The 22,727-nt window shown below is 40.1% G+C and overlaps 1 protein-coding gene across 2 annotated transcripts in view; it reads right to left on the minus strand.

Annotated features, from left to right (window-relative positions):
* FBXL5 (F-box and leucine rich repeat protein 5) overlaps window positions 1–19,623 on the minus strand; it is a 37,144-nt gene extending 17,521 nt beyond the window's left edge. Inside the window, exons 1-5 of one of the 2 annotated variants that reach the window (XM_050895404.1) lie at window positions 19,525–19,623; window positions 5,859–6,074; window positions 3,942–4,037; window positions 2,946–3,129; window positions 459–641 (exon numbers count right to left, since the gene is read on the minus strand). In XM_050895404.1, coding sequence (XP_050751361.1) covers window positions 459–641; window positions 2,946–3,129; window positions 3,942–4,037; window positions 5,859–6,074; window positions 19,525–19,608 — 763 coding nt within the window. In that variant the 5' untranslated portion in view covers window positions 19,609–19,623. The remainder of the gene's footprint in view (window positions 1–458; window positions 642–2,945; window positions 3,130–3,941; window positions 4,038–5,858; window positions 6,075–19,524) is intronic. The other variant, XM_050895406.1, reaches the window with a different exon arrangement.
* Window positions 19,624–22,727: the final 3,104 nt, after the last annotated feature.

Here is a 22,727-nt window from a genome sequence, read left to right on the forward strand (position 1 = left end):
TAAACTTCCATTCTGCAGTTATGTATTTTACTTCTACCTAGTAACCTAATGAAATAAAAATTTACTGACATAGGTGTAATAGCAGCATTTATAATTCAAAACCCCTTAGATTCTTAAATCATAATTAAGATGTTGTATTAGTGAACATACTTGTTAGCATTCATACAAGCAAACAAACCTCAGTAAAACTAATCAACAGTTTGTATACAAGAGCTACTCATGAGTTACAACCAAGACAACATTTAGTTTCTTAATTCTACAAGACAGAAGTATGTTTGGGGGATTTTTAACATTTAACCAAGTTTCAGGGCACTATCCTTGCCAGAAGGGTACACCCTTCCAGCATGCTCAGCTGTCAGGTTCATTGTACGTGACAGCCTATACTAAAACATTCTTTTATAGACTCAGAAATTCTGATAATTGACATGCTTTCAAAGGAAGAATTAAATTTAACTTACCTCTGGCCCAGCGAACAGGGTAAAGATGTTTCCAGAGAGATCCCGTTTTAGCCAACTGTGACCATTCAGTGCTTACTTGACTACACTGACATAACTCTTGGGGGTTAAGGTAACTGAAAATGGTCAGCATTACTTCAGGAGGAAGATTAGTAATATTTGTGGTGTGCCCTGTTACTTCGGTTTCTGAAATACAGAAAGTGTTTGTTAAGTAAAGCACAGCCTCACAGCTTTAAACAGTAGTAGTGGAACTCACATTTTGACTAGGGCAATGAAACAATAGTGTCTGAAAAAATTTTAAACAATTGTTTGGCAAAAGAGTTGAAAAAATAGTATTGCTTTGGCTTCAAAAAGCTTTCACTGTAATAACACCTTAAACAAACAAACAAAAAAAGGCAGCTCAGTTTTCATTTGCCATTTTCTCAGCTGGCTATTTTTTTTCCAACTCTGGCCCCCCAAGGGTCAAAAAAAGCCCTGGACAAAAGTAAACTGCTGCTACTCAACCACAGCAAGATGAAAGTAGTGTCTGCTATAAATGAAATGCTTTCAAAAATGCCTTCTGTCATAGATGATATATAAACCTGCTTTGCCACATTCTCAGGAAACTACTGGCACACAGAATCTACCAGCTGGGACCACTCTTACTGAAAGTGCTCAACCTCTTGACTGGGACACAGCAAGAAGTCCATGCTTAACTCCTTGCAGCTGTCTCATATTTTATTTGTAGCTTTAACTTCTAGCATAGACAAATTTTAACTTCTGAATGGTGACAAGCCATTCAGATTGTAAAGTAATACTAAATATTAGGTTAGAGACTAAAATTTGACCACTGTAATTAATACTTCAATGGACAGCAGTAGGAACCACCTCCAATAGTTCTCCCTTATCGCCATAGTACAAAGAGCACTGCAAACTATATAAAACAACAAATTCAGTGCTTTGGTTAGTGGGGTTTTTGCTGTTTTAAGAGAATTTTTAATGCTTTGTTAAAGGACAATTTACTTGAGAAAAAATATTTCTAAAATAGTTTTCAGGAGTCCTTAGAAATAGCAGGTTTCACAAATCAGTAGGGATTTACTTTTAAAGTTAGGACACAAAGTACATAAGACTTTACAGCAAGAAAAGCACCAGGTTTCTTTTTGCAAAGCAGCTTCAAAAGTGAGCATAATGTAAAAACTTTACCCTGTGATAATCTATTGCTACTTCAAAAAAATGTAACAGTTTCACTCGATGAATCAATATATTTATTCATACACCTGGCAAGTTGCTGCAGGTAAATTACAGAGAATTTCACACTAAAATGCAGTTAAAACTGCACAGGATTGCAAGCTGTGGTTTTTCTTCCATTTCTAAAAAAAAAAAATGCAGGACACATACTTCCCTCCCCCTCAAGTCTAGAACACAACCATTGCAGAATTACTACTGTCCCAGAACTGCTATTCCAGCTAGACTTAACAGCAAGTAATGCTATAAGGCTACTTCTGTCACATTCATCTGTTCAGACTCAACAGTATTTCACACCATGGACCATGATCTTTTCTGAAGGCTTCACCTAGAGGGCAGAAAATGACCAGTTCAGTAGTTCAGAGAAGTCAAATTTCATTAAAAAATCTGATTACAGAGTAGTTTTTCAAGTTTTTCTAATGAGAGCACCACATCTTATCAACACCACAAAGTCAGTTCATGAGGGCTTGCTCTACTTACCAGTCTTACACCCCAGTATTACACTTTTGGTACATTAATTCCCGTTCTTTGGGGCATCAACTCGTCTTTGTTAGTTAAGAGTGAAAACTGTAAACACGGACAACTTAGGCTGCTTCAACAGTCATAAAACAAGCCTGAAGTGCACTTTAGTAGTTATCCGTTTATTCTAAGTTTTATCAGGAAAGGTAGCTACAGATGAACGCAAATTAAGTATTCACTTTCAGAACACACGTTTCATCTGACTTACACGCTGCAGGAATTCATTCCCTTGCATCACTACACACACAGAGTTTCTTCCTTTCTGATTCCTGAGAGGCCCAGGGAAGTTAGGTAGTGGAGCTGGGGAAGGTGAGTTACTTTTAATTTGAAATATTGTCAGTTGGCTAACTGTTCTGTGTTATTAAACCATCAACAGAAAAGCTTACAAAGCACTCCTGAAAACCAAGAATTAAATTCGGGGTCTGCAAATAAAAAATGTAATTTCAGTAGAAGTATGAAATTAGAAGTTAATTATCATTTCTGCCTGTTTATTATATCAAATATTACCATGAGAGGGAAGGGAGAGGACGAAGGTTGAGAACAGGTAAACAGTGAAGTACTGTCTGCCTGCCAAGAAGCCTGTATCAAACAGTAAAGTTCCTGAAGTTTCAAAACTGGTTTGAAGAAATTCCCATTTTCGAAAAACTATTTTATCTGCCCGTGCGTAACTTCAGCTATGTCACTGGTGTGGCTTTTTAGATAAAAATTGCAGTCTGAAAATTACTTTAACTTAATTAGATGCTTCACCTTGATCTGCCTTCTCATCCACAGAATACTTAAAGACCTTCTGAAGCTCTTCTGCTTGATTCCACTTACTAAGACCTCTGAATTCTGCCGCCTCCTTCTGTGAGCAGTGCTGTGCAATTACTTTCTTCTTAATATCTTTCAATTCTTCATAAGTGAAGTATTCCATCAACATTGGCTGAAAAACCTAAAGCAAAGGAAAAAGGAAAACACTCTGGTGGTGACAGAGATAGTCGATAATGCTACACAGACCTACTAAGACAGAATTTCCTGTTTCAAATTCTCTCCAAGTAAAACATGCCCTACATTAAGTGAGCCTAAGGACAGGACCATGGAAGTTCTGAGTTCCAACCCTCTGCTTGCCAGTGGATCACTGCATAGTCTCAGGCAAGCTGTTTATCTGTTTTCCCCAACAGAAAACGGAAGCGATTAAAGTTGCTTAAACTATATAATTTATTGAGGTACTCACACAGAAGGCAAAGTGGCAAGGAAGAAAAACATGAGAAAAGATTTCTCTTGGACAGACTTTGGAAGATTTATTCTCTCCAGAAGATGCTTCCCAGTTTTTTGGATACCCATAAATCATCAGACTGGCAGTACTAGTCTATGTTTCAAATATAGGTCAGAGGCTGTTTGGGAGTGTCAGTTTGAGTCATGAAGCACTGGTTTACAGGACTTCTCTTTTTCCTTTAAGTTTTGCTAGGCATCCCCTTAAATAACTACCTGCTGCAAACAAATCCCAGTCCCAGTGGGCTTTTGTTACCAATTTTTTAGAGGACCGGAATGTCATCATAAATTTTCAATATATTCACTGTTTCAGAATGTGTCACTTTGCAGTCAGAGAACAGAACAATGACACCACAGTCCTGAGTGCAAATTGGCATAGTAATGAAAACAGAGAATTGTGAAAAAACTGAACCCCTAAGCCCTTTGTCTCTATTCAGTCCTTCCAAACCCCAAGGAAGATCAGCATAATATTTGAGGAAAATTTTTACCTACCTCTTCTTCCTCTTTCATATGAGGAAGGAAATCCCTGGTAAAGGCTTCCAATCTCTCCTTCAGTTGTTTCGCATAGTTTAGCTGTTCATATTCATTCTGAGAAGAAAGCAAAGATTTAACTATTACCTATTCTTGTCCATTCATTCAAGGACTGAACTGTTAAATAAACCAGTGTTTCAAAGTAAAGCCCATTATGTCTTCCCTCTGCATGCAGCATGTTTGCTCTATTTCATGGTAAGAACGTGTTCACTTACAAAGTTTCACGACAAGCTGACAGTCTGTACTGGCCTGTTACTAGGCAGAACAAAGTATTCCCTTCCTGCCTGATTCCAATTTATTTTGTTATCAGATATGAATTAACTTGTCTAATCACATTTTTACGTTGGACCAAAGACTAAAGTCTGCCAATCTACAGTCTCACCCAAAGTTCAGAGTAGTAACAGACTAATCTAAGTATTTGCATGTTTTGCATAAGAATTATTCTAGGATACAGCCGTTCCACTTCATCTTTTAACTGCATACATTTTACATTAGTTATTCTACAATCCTAGCTTCCAAATTATAATCAGAATTTAGTCAGACATGCTTTATAGATATTTACTTTGGAAATGGAAAGAACTTTTAAATAAAGATGTAACTGGCTCTTAAATGTTAAGGTTAGACCAACCTCATCTATCAATTTGTTAGCTTGTTCTCTGTGCCAGTAATAAGAAGCTGGTTCTGAAGTCTACCCAGTAATTGCAACATATTGAAGTTCCTCATAGCTCTTACAGTAAATGTTGTAAGTTTTTCTTTTCAAACTCCTACAACATCAAGAAACCCTGACTATTACAGAAAAAAGCTTAAGCCATCAGTTTAAATTAAACTAACCACACTCTCAAAAAAAGTTAAACGGTTAACATATCTAAAAAGAGCTAGAGAAATCTGTTTTTCCACACTTAAGAAGTCAAGTAACCGAATAACACTAGCATCCTATCAGAGAAGGTATAACAAAAAGCCAAGTGTTAAATCGCCTTCACTTTCCTTCATTTTCCGATTCACTAATGCAAACAACTTAAGACAAATTTTAAGGTTTGATATGCACAGGGAAAAAAATTATTTGTAGGATTCCCAGGTCAAAAACAGCCTTAGATAGTAAAATGGAATCCATCAACTGCGTATTTAGTATTTTTCTTACTGAAAATATGGACCACGTGTACTAGAAATGTAATATGGGATGTCAAATTACTACTGGAGACTATAGTTCTTAGAGTGCAGGAAGGGGGAGTTGAGTTGGGTACCCCAAAGGAAAGACACGGCAGAATTCAAGTAGGATTCCACTGGAGAAGAATTTAACAACTTTAAGTTGTGAAAAAGCCAGCTGAAGAAATAACATTTAGAATTTCTTGAGGACTGGAACATTAACAGCATTACTGAGCAACAGATTACTGGAAGGAGTACATGACTCACTAACAGAACAAAACAATGCTTTTTTTTTTTTTAAAGTCCAGTAATCATCTCCATTTGTGACAAGAATACAATGCTATGTGCCACAAAAAAGATACTCAGGGTTTCCTAACAAATTAATAAAAAACATTATTTCTGTAGTCAGAAACTGTTTTGACCAATTAGCAGAGCAGTCTTTGTATTTGAAACTTCCATGTTGTCTCTCCAACACACCTCCAATTATGCAGTGATGGACTTCTGTCACAAAATACACCTCTCAAAAGAATTACTAGAAATTTAGTAACTGTGATGAATGGCAAAAGAATTTGTGTTTCGGACTGGAAAGTTTTCACTACTGTATCAAGAAACCACAAATGTTTCTTCTTCCTCCTTAGTTTATTTGTAGAGAGTACAAAGAAAAGTTGAGGCAAACTAATATGTAATCACAGCATGTTTTCCTTAGGACACAAGTCCTTCTTATAGTCTACTTACCTTTACATTCTTTAACCCTTTCTCAAAGAGGCTAAGCATCTCTGAGAGTTTGTTGTCAGAGTGCACATTGTACACTGTCCGGCTACGTTGCTGAAGTAAACCAATGATACACTCATTTTCAATCTGCTCATGCATTTTAAATTCCTTGAATGTGGCATAAAGAGATTGCAGAAGAGCCCGAAAATCATTGTTGTTGGAGAAGTTGGTCTTTGAAAGCTAGAAGAAAGAAAAGCTCATAAAAAAATCAATGAAAATCACGTCAAGGTCAAGTTAAATCCTTAGAACACATATTAGCTCCGGTTATTCACTGCTCCCATTACTTATAACATAAAAGCTGAAAACCTTCAGTTTTATACAGAAAACTGGCAAAAATAAAAATTGAATTTGCAATTCAAGCAACTCGCTTCAAAGACATCAAAAATTAGAGCAATGAATGCTTTTAATTTCAATCTTCAAGTGCAATAGATAAAAATCGGAGATTCAAGTGGATATATAGGAATACACAAACTAGTCTTCTATTCTAATAGTAATTTTCCCATAATTTATCTAATTGGTGCATTAAAATATAATTTAATACAACTTCTAGAAGTGGGCAGAATTAATATTGGCATTTGAATACTACAGATTAATATTTATATAATATCCCTATTAATATGAAATTGTTCACAGAATTCATATTTTAACCTTCATGACTGACTTGCCATTTGATTCTTACTTGTTAACAGGAACTGACACAAATTCTATATAAAACCCTCAAACTTGTTTTAAAACTTTCAAAAACTCATTATGCATTGTCATTTCATGTATAGGTTTCCTCTTATAGTTCATTAAAACAGTAAGCCATTCACACTTGAATTCCGTTAACTCCCCAAAATAAGTTAGCAGAGCAGTTTTACTACGATGTTGTGCTTTGTGAATGAGGTTTAAGTAAACCAAGGGATTTAACTGCACAATTCTCTCATTTCCAGTGGCAACTATGTAACTACATTTCCCATCACAGGCTCTGAAGAAAAAAATGAAGCTATACATTTTAGAAATATTACAAAGAACTAATGATAACTGCAGAAGTTTAACACAGCATATTATACACAATAATGCACATTGTAAAGGAAAGCATGTTACATTTAATGAGACAAATTCTGAAGGCAACTGTCTCATTCCACATGAATGAACAGAGCTTAAGAAAACAGGAAAGCAGTATAACAACTTTTTAAAGGAAGATCATCCTTGAGAGAACAATGCAGTTATAGCATTAGCTTTAAGAAGCCAGTAAAATCAAAGTTGTATTTAAGCAACATAAGCCAATCTTGTGAAACATTGAGATAAACAAATGTAGAAAGATTTCCTGGTAGAAATCAATGCAATCTCCCCAGCCTGGCAGGTAACTGAAAGGCTGAGCCAGTTTCCCAGATCTACATTTTAGTCTGTACTAAGAAGCCATTATCATAGGCCCCTGAGCCTACCTTTAGGGACATATTATCCACAAGGAATGCCGAGTCCTACCAAGTGAATACAAACTATGCTAGCTGTTGGAAAAGGTTTCCAGTGGGTCGAGAACCAACAACTCAAGACAGCACAAAGTTCTAGGTAACATGATAGCGCCATTTTTATATGCTTACAAACAGTCACCATTAGCAACAATATGTTTTAAAACTGCATTTTGCTTTGGTGAATGTAGAAAACCAGTATTTTTTCCATTCTTATGTTTTATTCCATGTGCAGCTTCAAGAATCATAGCCTATAGAGGTATACAAGAGCAAGCATTCTAAAAATAAAAATATTTTAGTTTAATTCAGAAAACAAGCCACTGGGATATTCAGAAGTGTTTTAGTTTACAAAGGTTCTGGATTCTAAGAATTTTACTATAAATGGGAATCTGAGACATATGTTCATACATAACACTTACATACACCAAAAACAACCATAAATTGAGATATCTAAAACTTCTATCATTTAAAAAAAAAACAAACCCAAATGTACTTATTCATTCTGACATTGCATTGCCACTTCCTGGCAACCACTAGCAATGCAACCGAAACACACTGGACATCTGCCAAGTACTTAGGCAACTCCAAGTCAGCTGTGCATACTGTACATTACATGCTGTACATATAAGCAAAACGACCGTCATTATGGAAAAAACAAATTTACTTAGCCTCAGCAGAGATAGAAAATAGGGCAAAGTTAAGGATTTGGGTTTTTTTTTCCCCAGTATCTTTTGGACCAACTACCGGCAGGTCAGAAGAAATTCTTATGTTTGTGATGCACTGTGTTAGGATTTGAGGCATGCATTGTTACGTACATAGCACAAACGGGAAAAGATCTTGGCTCCAAAGACCATTTCTATCCTATGGTAAGCTCAGAGACTGCAATATACAGAGCAGCGGTACTAGATGAAACTAAAGGCTAGATTTTCCATATTGAAAAGCAGAAGTCTGAACAAGCACAGGAGATGGGCGCAGCAATACCTCTTCAGGATAGCCTCCTCATCTCCAGCCATTTGTGATTCAGACCTCAACAATGGTGAAGTTTGGTTTCTAATGTAACATTTCTCTTGATCAAGAGCTGTATCGAAATTGTTCATTCTACCCACAAGGATCCACAATATCTTAAGTCAGTCCCCAAAGACCCTTTTCCCCAAGAAACCCATTTGCTCCCAAATGCTTAGCATTTTGATTGACAAAAACATAAACAAGGCTGCTGAAGTGTGTAACAGGAAGGTTAGACAAAACTATTGTATTTTGCTCTTCAGTTTTTAAAAAAAAAAAAAAAAAATCACCACAAAATTGGTTCCCATACCAAATGGCATCTTCTCATCCTCCTGACTCAAAGTCTTTTCAGGACTCAAAAACTTCTGTTGAACCTACCTATTATCATCCACAAATCTGCAATAAATAAAGAATCCATTTGTGCATGCAATTTAAGAATTCCTGTTATAAATGTATTATTATAGAAGCCACCGTAACATGAAACACTTGCATATTCACCTCTGCTACTGAGGCTTCCAGCAGATATCCAAGTGATTAGGAACTATGGAGAGGATATTGAAGTTTAATGACTGTACTTGAATCAGCAATCGGTACATTAAAAAGGTCAGCTGAAGCTGAGAAAAACTGGCTTTTCAGAGGACAGGTAGCCTAGCAACAAAGTCACTCGGTCAGATCCGTAATTTCATTACCAGGACTGATGAAGTCTTATGACGGGGGAACAAGACTATTAACAGACAGCAGCTGCTCCACTCTGAGGTCCACTTTTCACCACCTCTACACAAGGAAAACTAGTGTAGGAGTTTAGTAGTGCAAAAAGAAAACCACCCCCCAAACTGGGATGGAGAATCCCAAGAGAACAGCAAGGGGGAGGAAATGGATTGTATTAAGGATATTTGCTGACTGGTCAAAAATATAAAGCACAGTGCATGTGTGATCCCTGAGTAGGCTTAAAACACACCACACTAAACTGATTATCACAGCCACAGGTATTAGAGACACCTGGGAGCTTTCTGGACTTTTGAAGACATTACATTTAAACACTTTTAAGTTACAGCACAACTGTTTTGTGTTTGGAATGCAAACTCTAATTGAGGAGCGGTACCATAAGGGAAACACTCCTGGTGCCTCCTGAAGCCTCATGAAATATAAGAATTATACATAATTCAAACAGCCTGAGCAACAGGCCAAACAGTCAGTCAATCACATTGCAAATTCTGTCTGAAACACTTCAGAGACCTTTGGCTGATGCAGGCATACTCTAGAAGTAGCCAGGAGCTGTTAAATTCAGTATTAACTTTATTTATTAAACCCTTATTAAAAAAACCAAAACCACACACATCATCTTTATTTCATGTAAACCAGGGAAGGCACATCAATAATCCAAGGGCCACTGTGGTGCCAGCAGTGAAGTAAAGCACGAGGTCACAAAATAAGTGTACCAAATCTATTCCAAGTAACAGCATGACAAGGAGATAGTCACGCTAACCTAAGACTGCTGTTCTCCTCTAAAGTTCTTTGTACTTAACTGGTCAATTTAAGAGGTTTGCAGTATACAATGCTTAAAATCAAGAGTGAAATAAAAATTGGAAATACTGTTTTTTCATTACAGTTGAAAGCAACGTGTGAACTAGTATTAGGATTACTAAGAAGTAGATCTTAGAAGTTTTCTGCCATTGATTCAAGATCAGGTAATTCCATCCTTCCTTTGCAGGAAAAAATAGTAACTCTGAATTAAGAAACCACTTGATGGATACCTTTTTTTAAACCTCAAATTATGCAATTAAAGAATAGCTATGCTTGAAAAATCTTCGTAGCTCAGACAATCATACCAGTTTTAGGTGAGTGCCCAACTCCACTGCACTACAACAGAGCCATTAACTTGGTCAAGATGAACGTACAGAGATGTAGCAAACAAACATCTTTCCTTACTGTAAGCTATTATTTCATTTTTGTGCTTCAAGAACAAGATGACAATACCAGCAAGATTAACAGTAATTGCTATTTATACAATGCTTCACGTTCATGATGCTCAACTGAAGGTAAATCTACATTCAACTCTTGCATCTCCTTTGTGGCTTTAGTGCTTTCATAACAAAATGAAACTGTCAGCTGAAGACAGAGATATTTCTATCCAAAACATTGTGAATAAGTAAGAAAGCTTAAAACTGCTAATTAAATCACTGAAAAAAACACAGTATTACTTGGTTTCTGGAAGTGGTTTACATATGTGCCAATATGGAAAAATGTCTTCCTAGAAGAAAATTAATTTTCCAGAAATGTTACAGTGAGTAAATTGGAACAGTTATTACACAATATCTATGCCAAAAATACATTTAATGAGTGGAAAGGTTTGCTTCTTCCTTAAAGATAGCCAAGCATACTATTAACTGGCAAGAAGAAAGTAGCAAACAGGAATAATGAAAAAGTACACTGCTCTTAGACTAGCACAGCAGTAAGCAAAGTCTATGCTGTGTGCTAGCTTTCCCAGTTAGATGTATCTCTCTACTCTCAACTACAAGCTGGAAAACAACAAAAATATGAGGAAGGAGAACAGGAAAGGGAAAATTGTTTTTTCCACTCTGCCTAACAACTTCAGAAATTTAAAATGGAATAATTACTCAAGGTTAAAGAAGTCAAAAGTGGCTACAAATTCACAAACTGCTCTATTTCAAATGAGGGTTTCCCCATCAGCACCTGTAAATTCTGAACAACCACTAATCCTAAAAATTCAGTCTGGAATCTAAAAAAAAACCTGAAAACAATTTGTCTTCCTTTTCATGTATCATCACAAGTAACATTTTTGATAGGTCATTCCTATATATTCTGGTTTCCATGTGTAACCACTGTGCTCATTAAGACCTATACAAGCAGCTGATTGCTACTGGAGGTGAAATAAAGATACAGCATTCCTGATGATCAATGCAGACTAGATTTCTGCCATCAGTTAACTCAGCAGATTCAAAACTCATCAAAAAAACAGTAAAATCATTTTCATTATGGAGCTGGCAGACCACTTTGATTAAAAAAATCTAACATTTTTAGAATAGAATAGCACCAAAAAAAAGCAGCATGGCATTACTAGTCAGCTACAACTTTTCACTCTTCGATTTTTAGGTAGTATCACTTCACGTAGCACTAAAATTCAAAGGACAGGAACTCGGATTCTGCAGAGATATTATCTCAATTTTATGAGCAAGAAAATGGAGGGACAGAGACCATAACAAGGTGTGCCTGTGTCAACACCAGGAGCATGCGGTTTCATGTTATACTTCATCTGCTGTAAATTAGGGGGTGGGGATGGAGGAGGAAACACCCAGAAGCAGCAGCCCTGCCCCTGCTTCCAGCTGTACATTCCTACCACTTCCCTGGAATATGCTCTAGCAATTCTGCAGCTGCAACATGAACTCATTTGGTGTACTGATCCAGTAAGGAGCTGTGCCTTTTTAGCGGATTCATTTTTCAACTGCTCAGTGCGCTAGTCTGACAGACAGCCTACAGTGACACCCTGTTACATCTTACATAGGAATCCACAACAAGAAGTTCAGTTTACATTGTCGCCAAGGAAGAACTATAGCGCCAAGATAGCCTAGCAAGAAGGATGACTGTCCTCTCAGCGTCACCTGCTCCTTGGCTTATCTTTATGTAGAGGTATACGAGGTGAACAGTAAGAGAATGAGCTGAACTACTTCACGCTCCAGCTGTTCAGATGTATGAAGCCTTAAATCAGAGGAGTAATACAGGTTTTCTACCCTGGGTGCTTTTCTTGGCTGTGGGTCAACCCAAAATAATAGTAATTAGTAAGGCAGGCAGGACAGGATCTGGCAGAACTCAACAAGAAATCCAGAACTTTCAAATGCCTGTCTGTCTGTCATCTCTATATAATCCTGTCCTCTGTGTAATGTCATCAGTTGTTTTGCAGCTTAACTAAATCTTGAAATAGCCTTTCAAAAAGGAAAAAAAAAACCAAACAACAAACACTATATTAACTCAAAGATTAAGGCAGACAAAAATACTTTGTTTTTCAAAGAGCACAGGCAACAACGCAGGTAAAAATCTTGTATTCTCTATATTTTGAAAGGCTAAGGTCAAGCTGATAAATGCCAAGCACAAGTGCACAGTGGAGGTGGAAACAAACTGCTGTATTTTCATTTTTATTGAGGTCTTTCATATCACTCTCTTGCACTACATATACTGTCAATTTTCTGTAACGAACACCTGTATATCAGTTTTTGAATCATGAAGGGCTTTTCACAAAGAGACATAAATAACAATATCGGACTGACTGCACCAAGATTTTCAGTGATGCAATTGCTACGAAGGTCAGACCCCCTTGGGGACCATAGCAGAAAGCACAGCTCAGGAAGCACTGGTAAAATCAGCTGAGCCTCCTCCACCACGTGGTTTCCACAAGTAGGAGTCTACCAGGGATGAAGGAACACAGGCTGTCATTAGGTCTGCAGAGATGAACCCAACAAAACATTAAAGAAAAATCTAGTAAGGATATGAAAGAAAAGGGCCTCAAATGAAAGCATGATGAACACTTGCAATGATGCTGTTATTTAGGTACCTGTGTCACAACACTTCTCATATTCACTCTAGATGCCATAGAAGACTTGTTTCCTGTCTTATATCCTCACACAGATAGGTTCCTGCTAAGATCTGACCTTTTGGCCTTCTGTCAGGAGAGACCTAAAGTCCCAAGAGTGAAATAACAGCAGCCTCAAGGCTCCTCTCCAGTCTCCCACTGCAGTAACTCACAAAGTACAAACACAGCAAAAATGCCTTGGCCCCTCTGCACCAGTCTCACTGCAATTTCCTAATACAATCAAAGGTAAGCACTGGAAACATTCACCACTCCGGCTTAATCCAACTTGGGCACTAACTGCAAAAACAAGTAAAAAGGCAAGTCTCAAGAATTACAACTTATATTCTATTTAATCTGCTAAAGCATATCCTAAGATAGCTGCATAAAACTTGTACGAACACTGATACACAGTGTTTAGATTACAGTCTCTAGCTTTTTAGAAGGCATCAGTTTCTCTTATTTTTTTTGTGCCACAGAGTAGGAAAGAATAAATTGTTGTTGCTTAAAGCAGAGAAGGGCAAAGGTTGGTTATTACTGCTCTCCAGAGGAGAGGACAAAAGATGAGAGCAACATGCAAAGGGTCAACAGAAAACTTTTTTCCTACAATTCGAGGGCAAAAATAGGTGCTAAGCAATTACTTGAAGAAACCCTGCTACTGTATCTGGCATAAGAAAATACCCTCAGGTTTTTCTTATGAAGGCAAAAAAAGAGACACAAAAGGGCAAAGCACCTGGTAGGTAAGAAAAAAACAGGTGTTTTGCTAGATAAAAAAAAAAAAGAAATGGTGAGAAGGTTTGAGGTGGCAACAAGAGCTAAAAGTGTCCTGAAAAAAGGAGCATCATTGTTGTCCCCCATTTCAGACCTCCTTTGGCACTGTACTTAAAATGCATTTGCTTTAAAATGTAGATATTTAAAACACATTGTCACTTCCAGATTCATCTTCAAAATACTCTTCTGCATGAAAAATTAATTCAAAGCTGTTATTTCCCAATAGGTATAGCAAGAAGTTACTGAACTATTCAGCATCCAGAAGCTAAAATGGAAAGACGACTGGTAGAGTCTCTGATGAAATAGTCAGAGGCATGGACAGTAAATTGCTCACCCATCTCTGGATGCTAATGAGGAGGTTTAATTTCCTTCCACCAAGAAGGAAGGAATTTCCTTCCATCTTCTACCTGTAGTGATAGTGTAGCCCATCGTTTGCAGACTTATTAACACTAAGCATCCTAAGCAGCTGTTTATTCATTCTAAACATAGGTGAAGGCAAGTGCTCAATGCTACAGAATGTTAATTGGTAATAACCAAATACTATGAATTTCTAAATCAACACACACGTATTTGAAGCAGCAGTGGAAAATAAATGGCAGTGTACCGAAATACTGAAAAGGGATTTCAAAAATAGAACAAAAGCTTTACCAACATTTGTTGATTAGAAACAGAAGGAGACTTGTCTCCATGGAACAGTCATTTTCTGTTCTCAAGGACATCAAGTGAAAAATACTTGATTTTGAAATAGAAAGTCAGAATGTTGATAATTTGTCTAATTTTTCAGATTTCAGTCCCCCTGGCTGCCACAAAAAGTATAATCATAATGTGGTCATCTAATTCCCTGCCCAATGCTTTACAACGTCAATCCAACTTAATTCAGGAGTATTTTTCACTCCTAAAATGGTTCATCTGCAATATCCTTATTGTAAGAACATCACAAATTTAACACATGGAAACAATTCATTCTCTTCAGTAGAGGCCAAAGCTTGCAAGGCAGAGAAACAACTGAAGCACAATAGAAGGCTATTGAAATAGACATAAAGGTTAAAGAGAAATGCGAGTTATCAAAAGAAACCACTATTAGGAAATAAAGAGAGGAACTTTTTAGCTATATGGAAGTTTTGAAAAGAATCCTACAAAAATAACCAAGAACTTACCACTGCAGGTAAGTAGAACAGAACAGCATTGAGACTTCAAACGAGGAGGACAGAGACACACAAAAACAGAAAAAAAAGTCTATATATACTTAGATAAAAGAAGAAAAGGGATACTTTAAGTCAACTATTTAACAGGAAAGGCAGAGATGACAACAGCAAAATTAAATGTCTTCTTTGTTCAAGTCTTCATAAGGAAGTTAATTAGAAAAAATACTTATTGCAATTAATTTTTAACAAGGAGCCAGAAGTATAGGCTAGAAAAGAAAAATACTAGTTAAATATTTATACAAGTTCAATGCATTCAAGTCAGCAGAACATGACAAAATTGATCCGAATTTCCTGGAAGAACTAGCCAAAGTAATTACTGAACCATGAGAAATAACTGCAGAGATCTTTTGTAGAAAGGTGCAATCACAGAAGACTGAAGTCAGGCAAATAGAAGAAGGACCTTAAATGTTTTTGATCACACACCCAAAGGTTTCACAATAAAGCTGAGCTATTAACGCAGCTGTTTACTTCTGCAATGGTTAGTCCTGTTCCCTCCTCCCATACTGTCAACCTGGTTCTGGAGCTTGTTTGACCTCTTAGTGAGCCAGTTTTACTGCATTACCTTTCGCTTCAGTGCGCTAGATGAACTAGCTGCTCATCAAGGGGCCAGACAAGCACAGAGGATATCATCAACAATTAACCCTTCCAGCAGCAGCTAGCTGTTAGATGCACGAACTTCACAGGATGAAGTCTCACGCTGATTTTGAGAGGCAGACAGAAAGACATGAGAACAAGCCATCAATCACCAATAACTGCATTATAGCATTTAGAGCACGACTATTTTTCCTATTCCTTTTCCTAAAGCAGCCTAAATTTGCTGGGTAATTCTATAACACAAACATTTGAAAACATACTCTTCAGCTGCAGTAACTCCACAAGACAGCAGGAAGTTTGAAATCCCATACAGCAATACCAGGTGTCTTGTCTCTGGGGAAGGCCCAGTCAAAATTTAACTGCAGCATATATCTAGACCAGAGTCTGCTACTCGAGTAGCCCTGATCTTGAAGCTAATGAAGTAACAATCAGCCAGCACGGATTTGTTTAGAAAAAAGAATCTGATTTACTTTTGATAAGATAACCAAACTACTTAAGAGGAAGACGATACATGTTACAGATCGTGATTTCTCTAAGGTTTTTGATACCATTTTGCCTTACAGCAAACTAATATAATCTACAGGAAATCGCAAGGTAGCTCAGGCACTTGCAAACAGTGCTCTCAAGCCATAGCTACCAATGTTTCCAACCAAACCACAATGGGATTTTCAATAAATGATCAGTTGAAATCTGTGCTGCCTCATAACAGATAAAATACTTCCAGCCACAGCTGGGAAAGCAGGACAGCTGGTAATACACGAGTGGCACATTCTCGAGTGTATATACTGTGGCAATACAAGATCATAATGCAACAACAGAAACGGTTTCTGCTGGACATTGACATGCTGACTTGGACAAGCGCATTCTTCTACATACAAGACAGACATCTAATGACAAATATGAAAGGAAATTTGAGTATCAGTCCTCAGAGAAGTATGGGATTAAAGAGAAGCACAAAGCGAGTATGCTGCTGTTAAAAAAAAAAAAAAAAGAGATTGCAGAATAACACATCTGCTCTACTCAACACCAGCAGTGTCCCGTTTTGCACAACAGATTTCAGGAAAACATAGACATAATTAGGCTGAGGTTTCACAGTAGCTTAAGCCAATCTAGTTGCTGGCTGTCATGGTCCCACCCTCTGCCTCGCATTGGCTTCAGTACTCCTCTGACCAGTGCTTGCTGGCAGCACTACATCAGCAGAAAAACTACCCCGCTTCAGAAAAAAAAACGTTTTCTGCCAGCTTAGAGCCTTTGTGAGTCACTTCAGCTGCTGATGAGAGCAAGAAAGGCAGGCAGTCGTAACAGTGGCAATCAGATAGCTTAAACTGTTACAGAACAGCAGCTTAGTCCTGACAAAAGCAACAAGTACACTGAGGTACAGAAAGCGTGACCCATGTGATGAAGTAGAATGCATCAGTTTGCTCAGGCCAGAAAACAGATAACTAAGATGGAGGACATGGCTACAATTTGCAAATCGGCACAAGATCTTTCTGAAAATGAAGAACGGTTCACTGGAGATAGGAAAACAGAATCTGCTCTATTTGTAGCAAAGATGACGTCAGGCATTAGGAAAAGCATTTTAACTATAAAGACTGTCTGCTGTAGCGCTCTACTACCTACAGGGGGTACACCCTCTGAGGACTTAAAGAATCTACTTATGATCAGAGTAGGCAATAGATCTGACAACTTTGTGGGTTTCCTTACTAAACAGAATTTTAGTTATTCTTATTATCCAAGTTCAGGACACTGTGTACAATGCAGGTAAAAATGCCATTTAAGAATGCAGCAAACATATGGTGAGATCTCTGCTAGCAACAGTTAAAAAAGAAGTAGGATAACTTTCCTAATGCATCAAACGTCTTAAATGTCTGATTCACTGTTCTGTCTCACATCAAGTCCTGGAAGAACAAAATAAACTGTCTCTCTCTGTCCTAAAAGATTATTTAAGTACCTACATACTTTACCCATCAGTAACATTATAGCTGTTCCCCTGAAAAACAAAGCTCAGATGTGCCCATTTCACCCTTGCTAACATTTGGTAGAATTTACTAAATTCAGCCACTAACAGAAAGCAACTATATTACAGTGTACAGGGAATATGAGGAACAGCAGGTAACATGTAATTCACAAAATTAAAGACCCCCTCAAGGATGAACTAAATTTATAAAGAGTGTGGCTTTACAGATTATAATTGCCATGTAAGCAGAACTACAGTCTTACCTAATTACATCTCAATCACACAAGAAGGAAAGTCAAACACAGTTCAGAGTTTTTTCTGATGCAAAGCTAGCCTTACGTGAATACAAAGGTCATAGGCCAGGCAGTGTCTCCAAGTTCTGAAACGTTAAAGGATGCAAGATCGAATACTTTAGAAGAGTGCCGTTCATTCATGCTTGCACTTCTTCAAAAGAAAAAGGAAGCAAGCAAACTCCTGTATAAAAATTTTTAGAAAATGAGAGATTATGTTCATTGTAAACTGGATAGTTTTAATCAAATTTGCCAATATTTAGGAAAACCAATCATTCCTGCCCAGGCAGTCTTACTTTTATCAAGACATGGTAAGTTTGGTCAAAACTTTGTGGGAGGCTCAATAAAAGTGACAGAAATGCCTCTCTAGGAACAAAACCCAAATGACTACAGTATCTGGAGGTTCAAACAAAACCTGTTCAGATGCTGTCAACAATAAGCTAATACTGCTGCTGGCAGTCAGGGGGAGAAGAGTCCCAGGTGTTTGTTTCCCTTCATGCAAAATCCACTCTGTTAAGATATCACAAGTTTTCACGCTGCCACAGATTAAAAATAGTTAACTGCAAACACACAGATAAAAGGCAAAGTGAAATTACACAAGGTCTCACCTTCTCCTCCCCCTAGACCCTCTGCTCAGCCTGTTCAGTTAGCTAACCGAGCAAAAAACAACCCACGTTTTCTTTACCCGATTAGCAAATTGAACAGGTTCACACGAAGGGATCTGGTGAGCCCCAGAGCCGTACAAGGTGGCATGTGGAAAACAGGGGAAGGAAGCGAGAACTCCCCCATCCTGTTGGCAGCAGTAAGCTATTACACTGTCTCTCATGTAACTTCACCCTCCTTTTAAATGTCTGTTAGCCAATCTGGTTCTCCAAACAGCCATTTATGCCCAGAGATGGGAGGCACTACTTCTTTCAGTATGCGTGCTGGCTTTGAAGTATTTGCCTGAAACCCTTCCATTACACTCAGAGCTGCTGCAGCAAAGTTTGCCTTTCAGGTGACACATCAGCCTTGACTACTAACTACCCTGATGCAAAAATAAAAATTACTTTTGTCCACAAGCAAAATTATATATACGTAAAATAAAAAACCTACCTGGGCTATCTTTAAGCTACTCACCAATTAAACGCTGCACATAAAAACGCAAACACAGCTGCTTGCAGACTGCTAGCGAGCACCATGCACAGCACCAGCGTCTTGCCTGGCACCGGTTAGTTAACAAAAAGCGACGGGCCTTGCCGCCTGCCTCCCCGCCGCCCCTCGCAGCACTACGACCCCTCCGGGGCCCAGGGGCACCACTCGCAGCCCCGCGCCGTAACGGGGGTGGCTGCTCCGCCGCGGCCGGCCCCGGCGCCCACTCCCCAGCCCCGGGCCAGCAAGTCCGGGGGGGTCAGCGCCGGCGCCCCCCTTCCCCGCGGCCCGGCGAGAGGGAAGGCGGCGGGAAGGCGTGGTCCCCGCAAGGAAGCGCCGCTCCTCCAAGCTGAAGAGAGCGGGACACCCCGCCGGGCGCCGGCGCGCAGCCCGGCAGAGCCGCCGGGGCACGCGAAGCGAGGGGAGCCCCGGCCCGGACCTGAGGGCGCCGAGCGGGGCGTGGGGCGCGGCGGGGAGGCGGCACCACCAGCCCCGCTGCCCGCGGCGGGAAGGGCCGAAGCGCCGAGGAGCCCCGCAGCAGCGGCGAGGAGAAGTTGCCAGGGCGGCGGGGCGCTGACAGCTGCACACCCCCGAAATCCTCCCTCCCGCCTCTGGGGAGCGGGGCAGAGGCCGCCCCCGTCCGCTACCTTGTCGCAGTAGAGCCCCACGAGCTGTTTCATCCGCCAGTGCGGAGCCGAGAAGACGTCCACCTCCTCGGGGAAAGGAGCCATGTTCTCCCCATAGAGCCCGGGCGCTGGCGGCGCTAACGGCGGCGGTAACATCCGCGCCGCGCATGCGCGGCGCGCCGCGGAGGGCGCCCCGCCGGCTCCGGGCGCCACGTGACCACGGCCGCCCCGCCAGCGCCGCCGCCCGGCCCGCCGCCGCGCGCATGCGCAGGTCGCTCCGCCGCTGCCCGTGGGGAGCGGCCGGCGGAGGGGTGCATGGCGGCCCGCTGGAGGTGCCGGCTCCGCAGCGGCGGCGGGGGGCTGGCCGGCGGCTGCCTGGCCCCGGCGCGGCGTGGCCGCGCCGCGGTTGTGCGCGGCCAGCAGCGCTCAGAGGCTAGGCCTGAAAAATGTGCGGGGGAGGAGGCTGACCAGGGCCGCAGGAGGGGCTCCTGATGCAGGCGGGCTCCCGGGCTGCGCCCGGGGCACGGCCGCTGTGCCGTGGTAGCGGGTCTCCAGGCCCGCCAGGTAACCTGGCATGCCGGGGGCACAGGAGTTTTTATGCCTTTAATTAAATGGGAAGGAATTAAAAATCGCGCTGTGCGTTTACATGAAGTAAAGAAAACTCGCTTCACCCAGATAAACTGAGGAGATGACAACGTGAGCAGTAAAAGAGGGTGTCTGCAGAGGAGCTCGTGTTTGTGAGGGAAGACGTATGCTGGGTCCCAAACTGGGCTGCAGCAGGGAATCTGTGCCCAACTTTTTGCAGCATTTGTGCCAAGTAAGCAGAGTTAAATGCTGCATTTGTTTAACATTCAAGACAAAAGGAGCAGGAACACCAGCCTTTGATACTCATCTGCCCATGCAACATTTCAAAAAAAGTAGGAACACTTAGCAGAATTGAGAGTACACATCAGTTTGACAAAAGGTGTAACTGTCAGCCCACCTGGCAATGTGTAGTAAAACTGTCGACCAGCATGGCGGTGTGTACTAAATGTCCCAAAAATGCATTGTCAAACATAAAATAAATGCAGCAGACCTTTCTGACTGAAAACTATTACTGTACAAAATCTATGTTGCAGATATTAAATAGATTAAAAGCTAGCTAGTTTATAGATGTAAGCAATTAATTGTAAACATATTGAAATATTTCAAGCAAAGGCACACATACGTTTTTAGTTCAGTATTCTTCAACGTACTAATGCTTGGGAATAAAATGCAAAATTATTGCTGGTAAAAGTAGTAGATAGTGAATTGAGAAGGAGAGATCACGTGATGAGGGTTATCTAGATCACACTGTGTACAATAATCTTTTTGTCTAAGGAAATGAGGCTTAAGCAATTGCAGTACTGGGTGTTTCCTTTTCCATTCATCCTTTCCACCTCCAAGGACTTTTGAACATTTTGGCCTACTTAATCATATTTGCAAATATGTATGAATCTTGGAAGGTTAAATTCGTCCAAATTTTGGGAAAAAAAGCAGCTACACATGAGAGAAGAAAAAGAAGGCAAAGCACAGGTGTTACACAGCTAGCCAGCCAGCACGTGGTTGTATTGACTGCTTGGCTAGTAAGCACAGCTCTGACTTTGGGCTTGTGCATTTCTTGCACAGAGAGTGTATCATAGCGTACAAGGGAGCGGGTGAGACCTTGGGCTACTGCTGTAGGTAGAAGTATGCACCGAAGACACAAACCCTCAAGAAACAATGTTTGGTGAAGTTTGTTGCTTACAGAGGAGCTTGTTAATATGAGCAGTTCCAAGGTCATATTTCCAGGCCTAAAGCATGAAGTCGTACAGAACTGGGGTTATTCTGCCAGCAATTCATGCCTGAGTAGTAATAGAAGATTAATGTTCCCACCTGTTACACCTTCCTTCTGCTGGAAGTTACCACTCCCATCTGGTAGAAATAACAAGAGAGAACATGTCCGTTCCTCATCTTCCAGGGCTTCAGAATATAAACATATGCTGAATTTCATGGTCGTTTGAGCTAATATTCAGTTTGTGAACTAGAGTATCTCCAGAGCAGATATGCTGGCAGTTTTGCTGACTCTGCTTCATGGGCAATAACCTCTTCTAGGAGAGAGGGGCAGAGAGCAAGGGACAGTGATCTGCATCCAGCATGAATTGCCAGAGCTTGGGAGGCAAGATGGACAGCCAGTTCGTGGCAGTGAAGTACAATACTACAAGAGAAAGTGCCTGATAATGGGATTAAAATATTGAATTTTTCATGGACAAGTTCAAGGGGAGACTTGGTCATTTTCTGCAAGAATTTACACAGAGAGAAGATTTCTGAGGGTGGATTCTTCATTAATATAACAGAAAAAGACATCATGAGATCCAATGACTGGAAGCTAAAGGTAGACAAGTTCAGGCCAGAGCTAAGGTTTGACTCTCAAGGCTATCAAACCATTGGAACAATTTCCCTGGAGGTGTGTTAGTTTAGCCATCACGTGAAGTATTTAAATCAAAACTAAGAACATAAATTAAAAATGGCTGTGCTGAGTCAGATCAGAGGCCCTTCTGGCCTAATGTTGTATTTCTAGAAGTGGCCAGTGAGGAAAGGGAGCTTGATAGGGGATGAGATGGGAATCCCAGCAGTTGTTGGACTCATTTCTGTTCCCTCTGGGATGTTATGACAGGTCATCTCTTTTTTGGAGAACACCACTGCGCAGCCCCCACATCTTCTTCCTGAAGTTGATGAGTCCTAACCTGGTGTGCCCTTGGAGAAAAGCCATCCATCGGTATCCATCTTTATGTCTTTTTAACTTATACTGTGTATTTTAAGCAGAAGTCTTAGTCTTGATGCAAAAATCAGTGACAATTTCTGCCCTGTTCTATATAGAAGATCACATCAGTGATGCCTCTGGTTTCTGTTAGTCCTGAAATTACTGACCAAAATTTGGTTGCAGCGAAGTTGATACTAAAAAAAAATTCATTGACTTCCATGGATTATTGCACACTCTAATCCTGCACCCAAAGCAGTGATTTGAAATCATTTGATTAGCATGCTGGTGCCCTATCAGCATGGCCATGTTTCAGAGAGGTTAGGAAGAGAAATAGGGAGAAAAAGCATCAGAGAAGTAACTGAAGTACAGCATTTGCTGTGTCTCCACCATATCAAACACAACATTGTACATCCATTTCTGGGTAAATCTGGCTTTCCTGAAGACACTGCTGCAGGTAACAAAC

Source organism: Gymnogyps californianus, chromosome 4, assembly GCF_018139145.2.
Source record: "Gymnogyps californianus isolate 813 chromosome 4, ASM1813914v2, whole genome shotgun sequence".
NCBI lineage: Eukaryota > Metazoa > Chordata > Aves > Accipitriformes > Cathartidae > Gymnogyps > Gymnogyps californianus.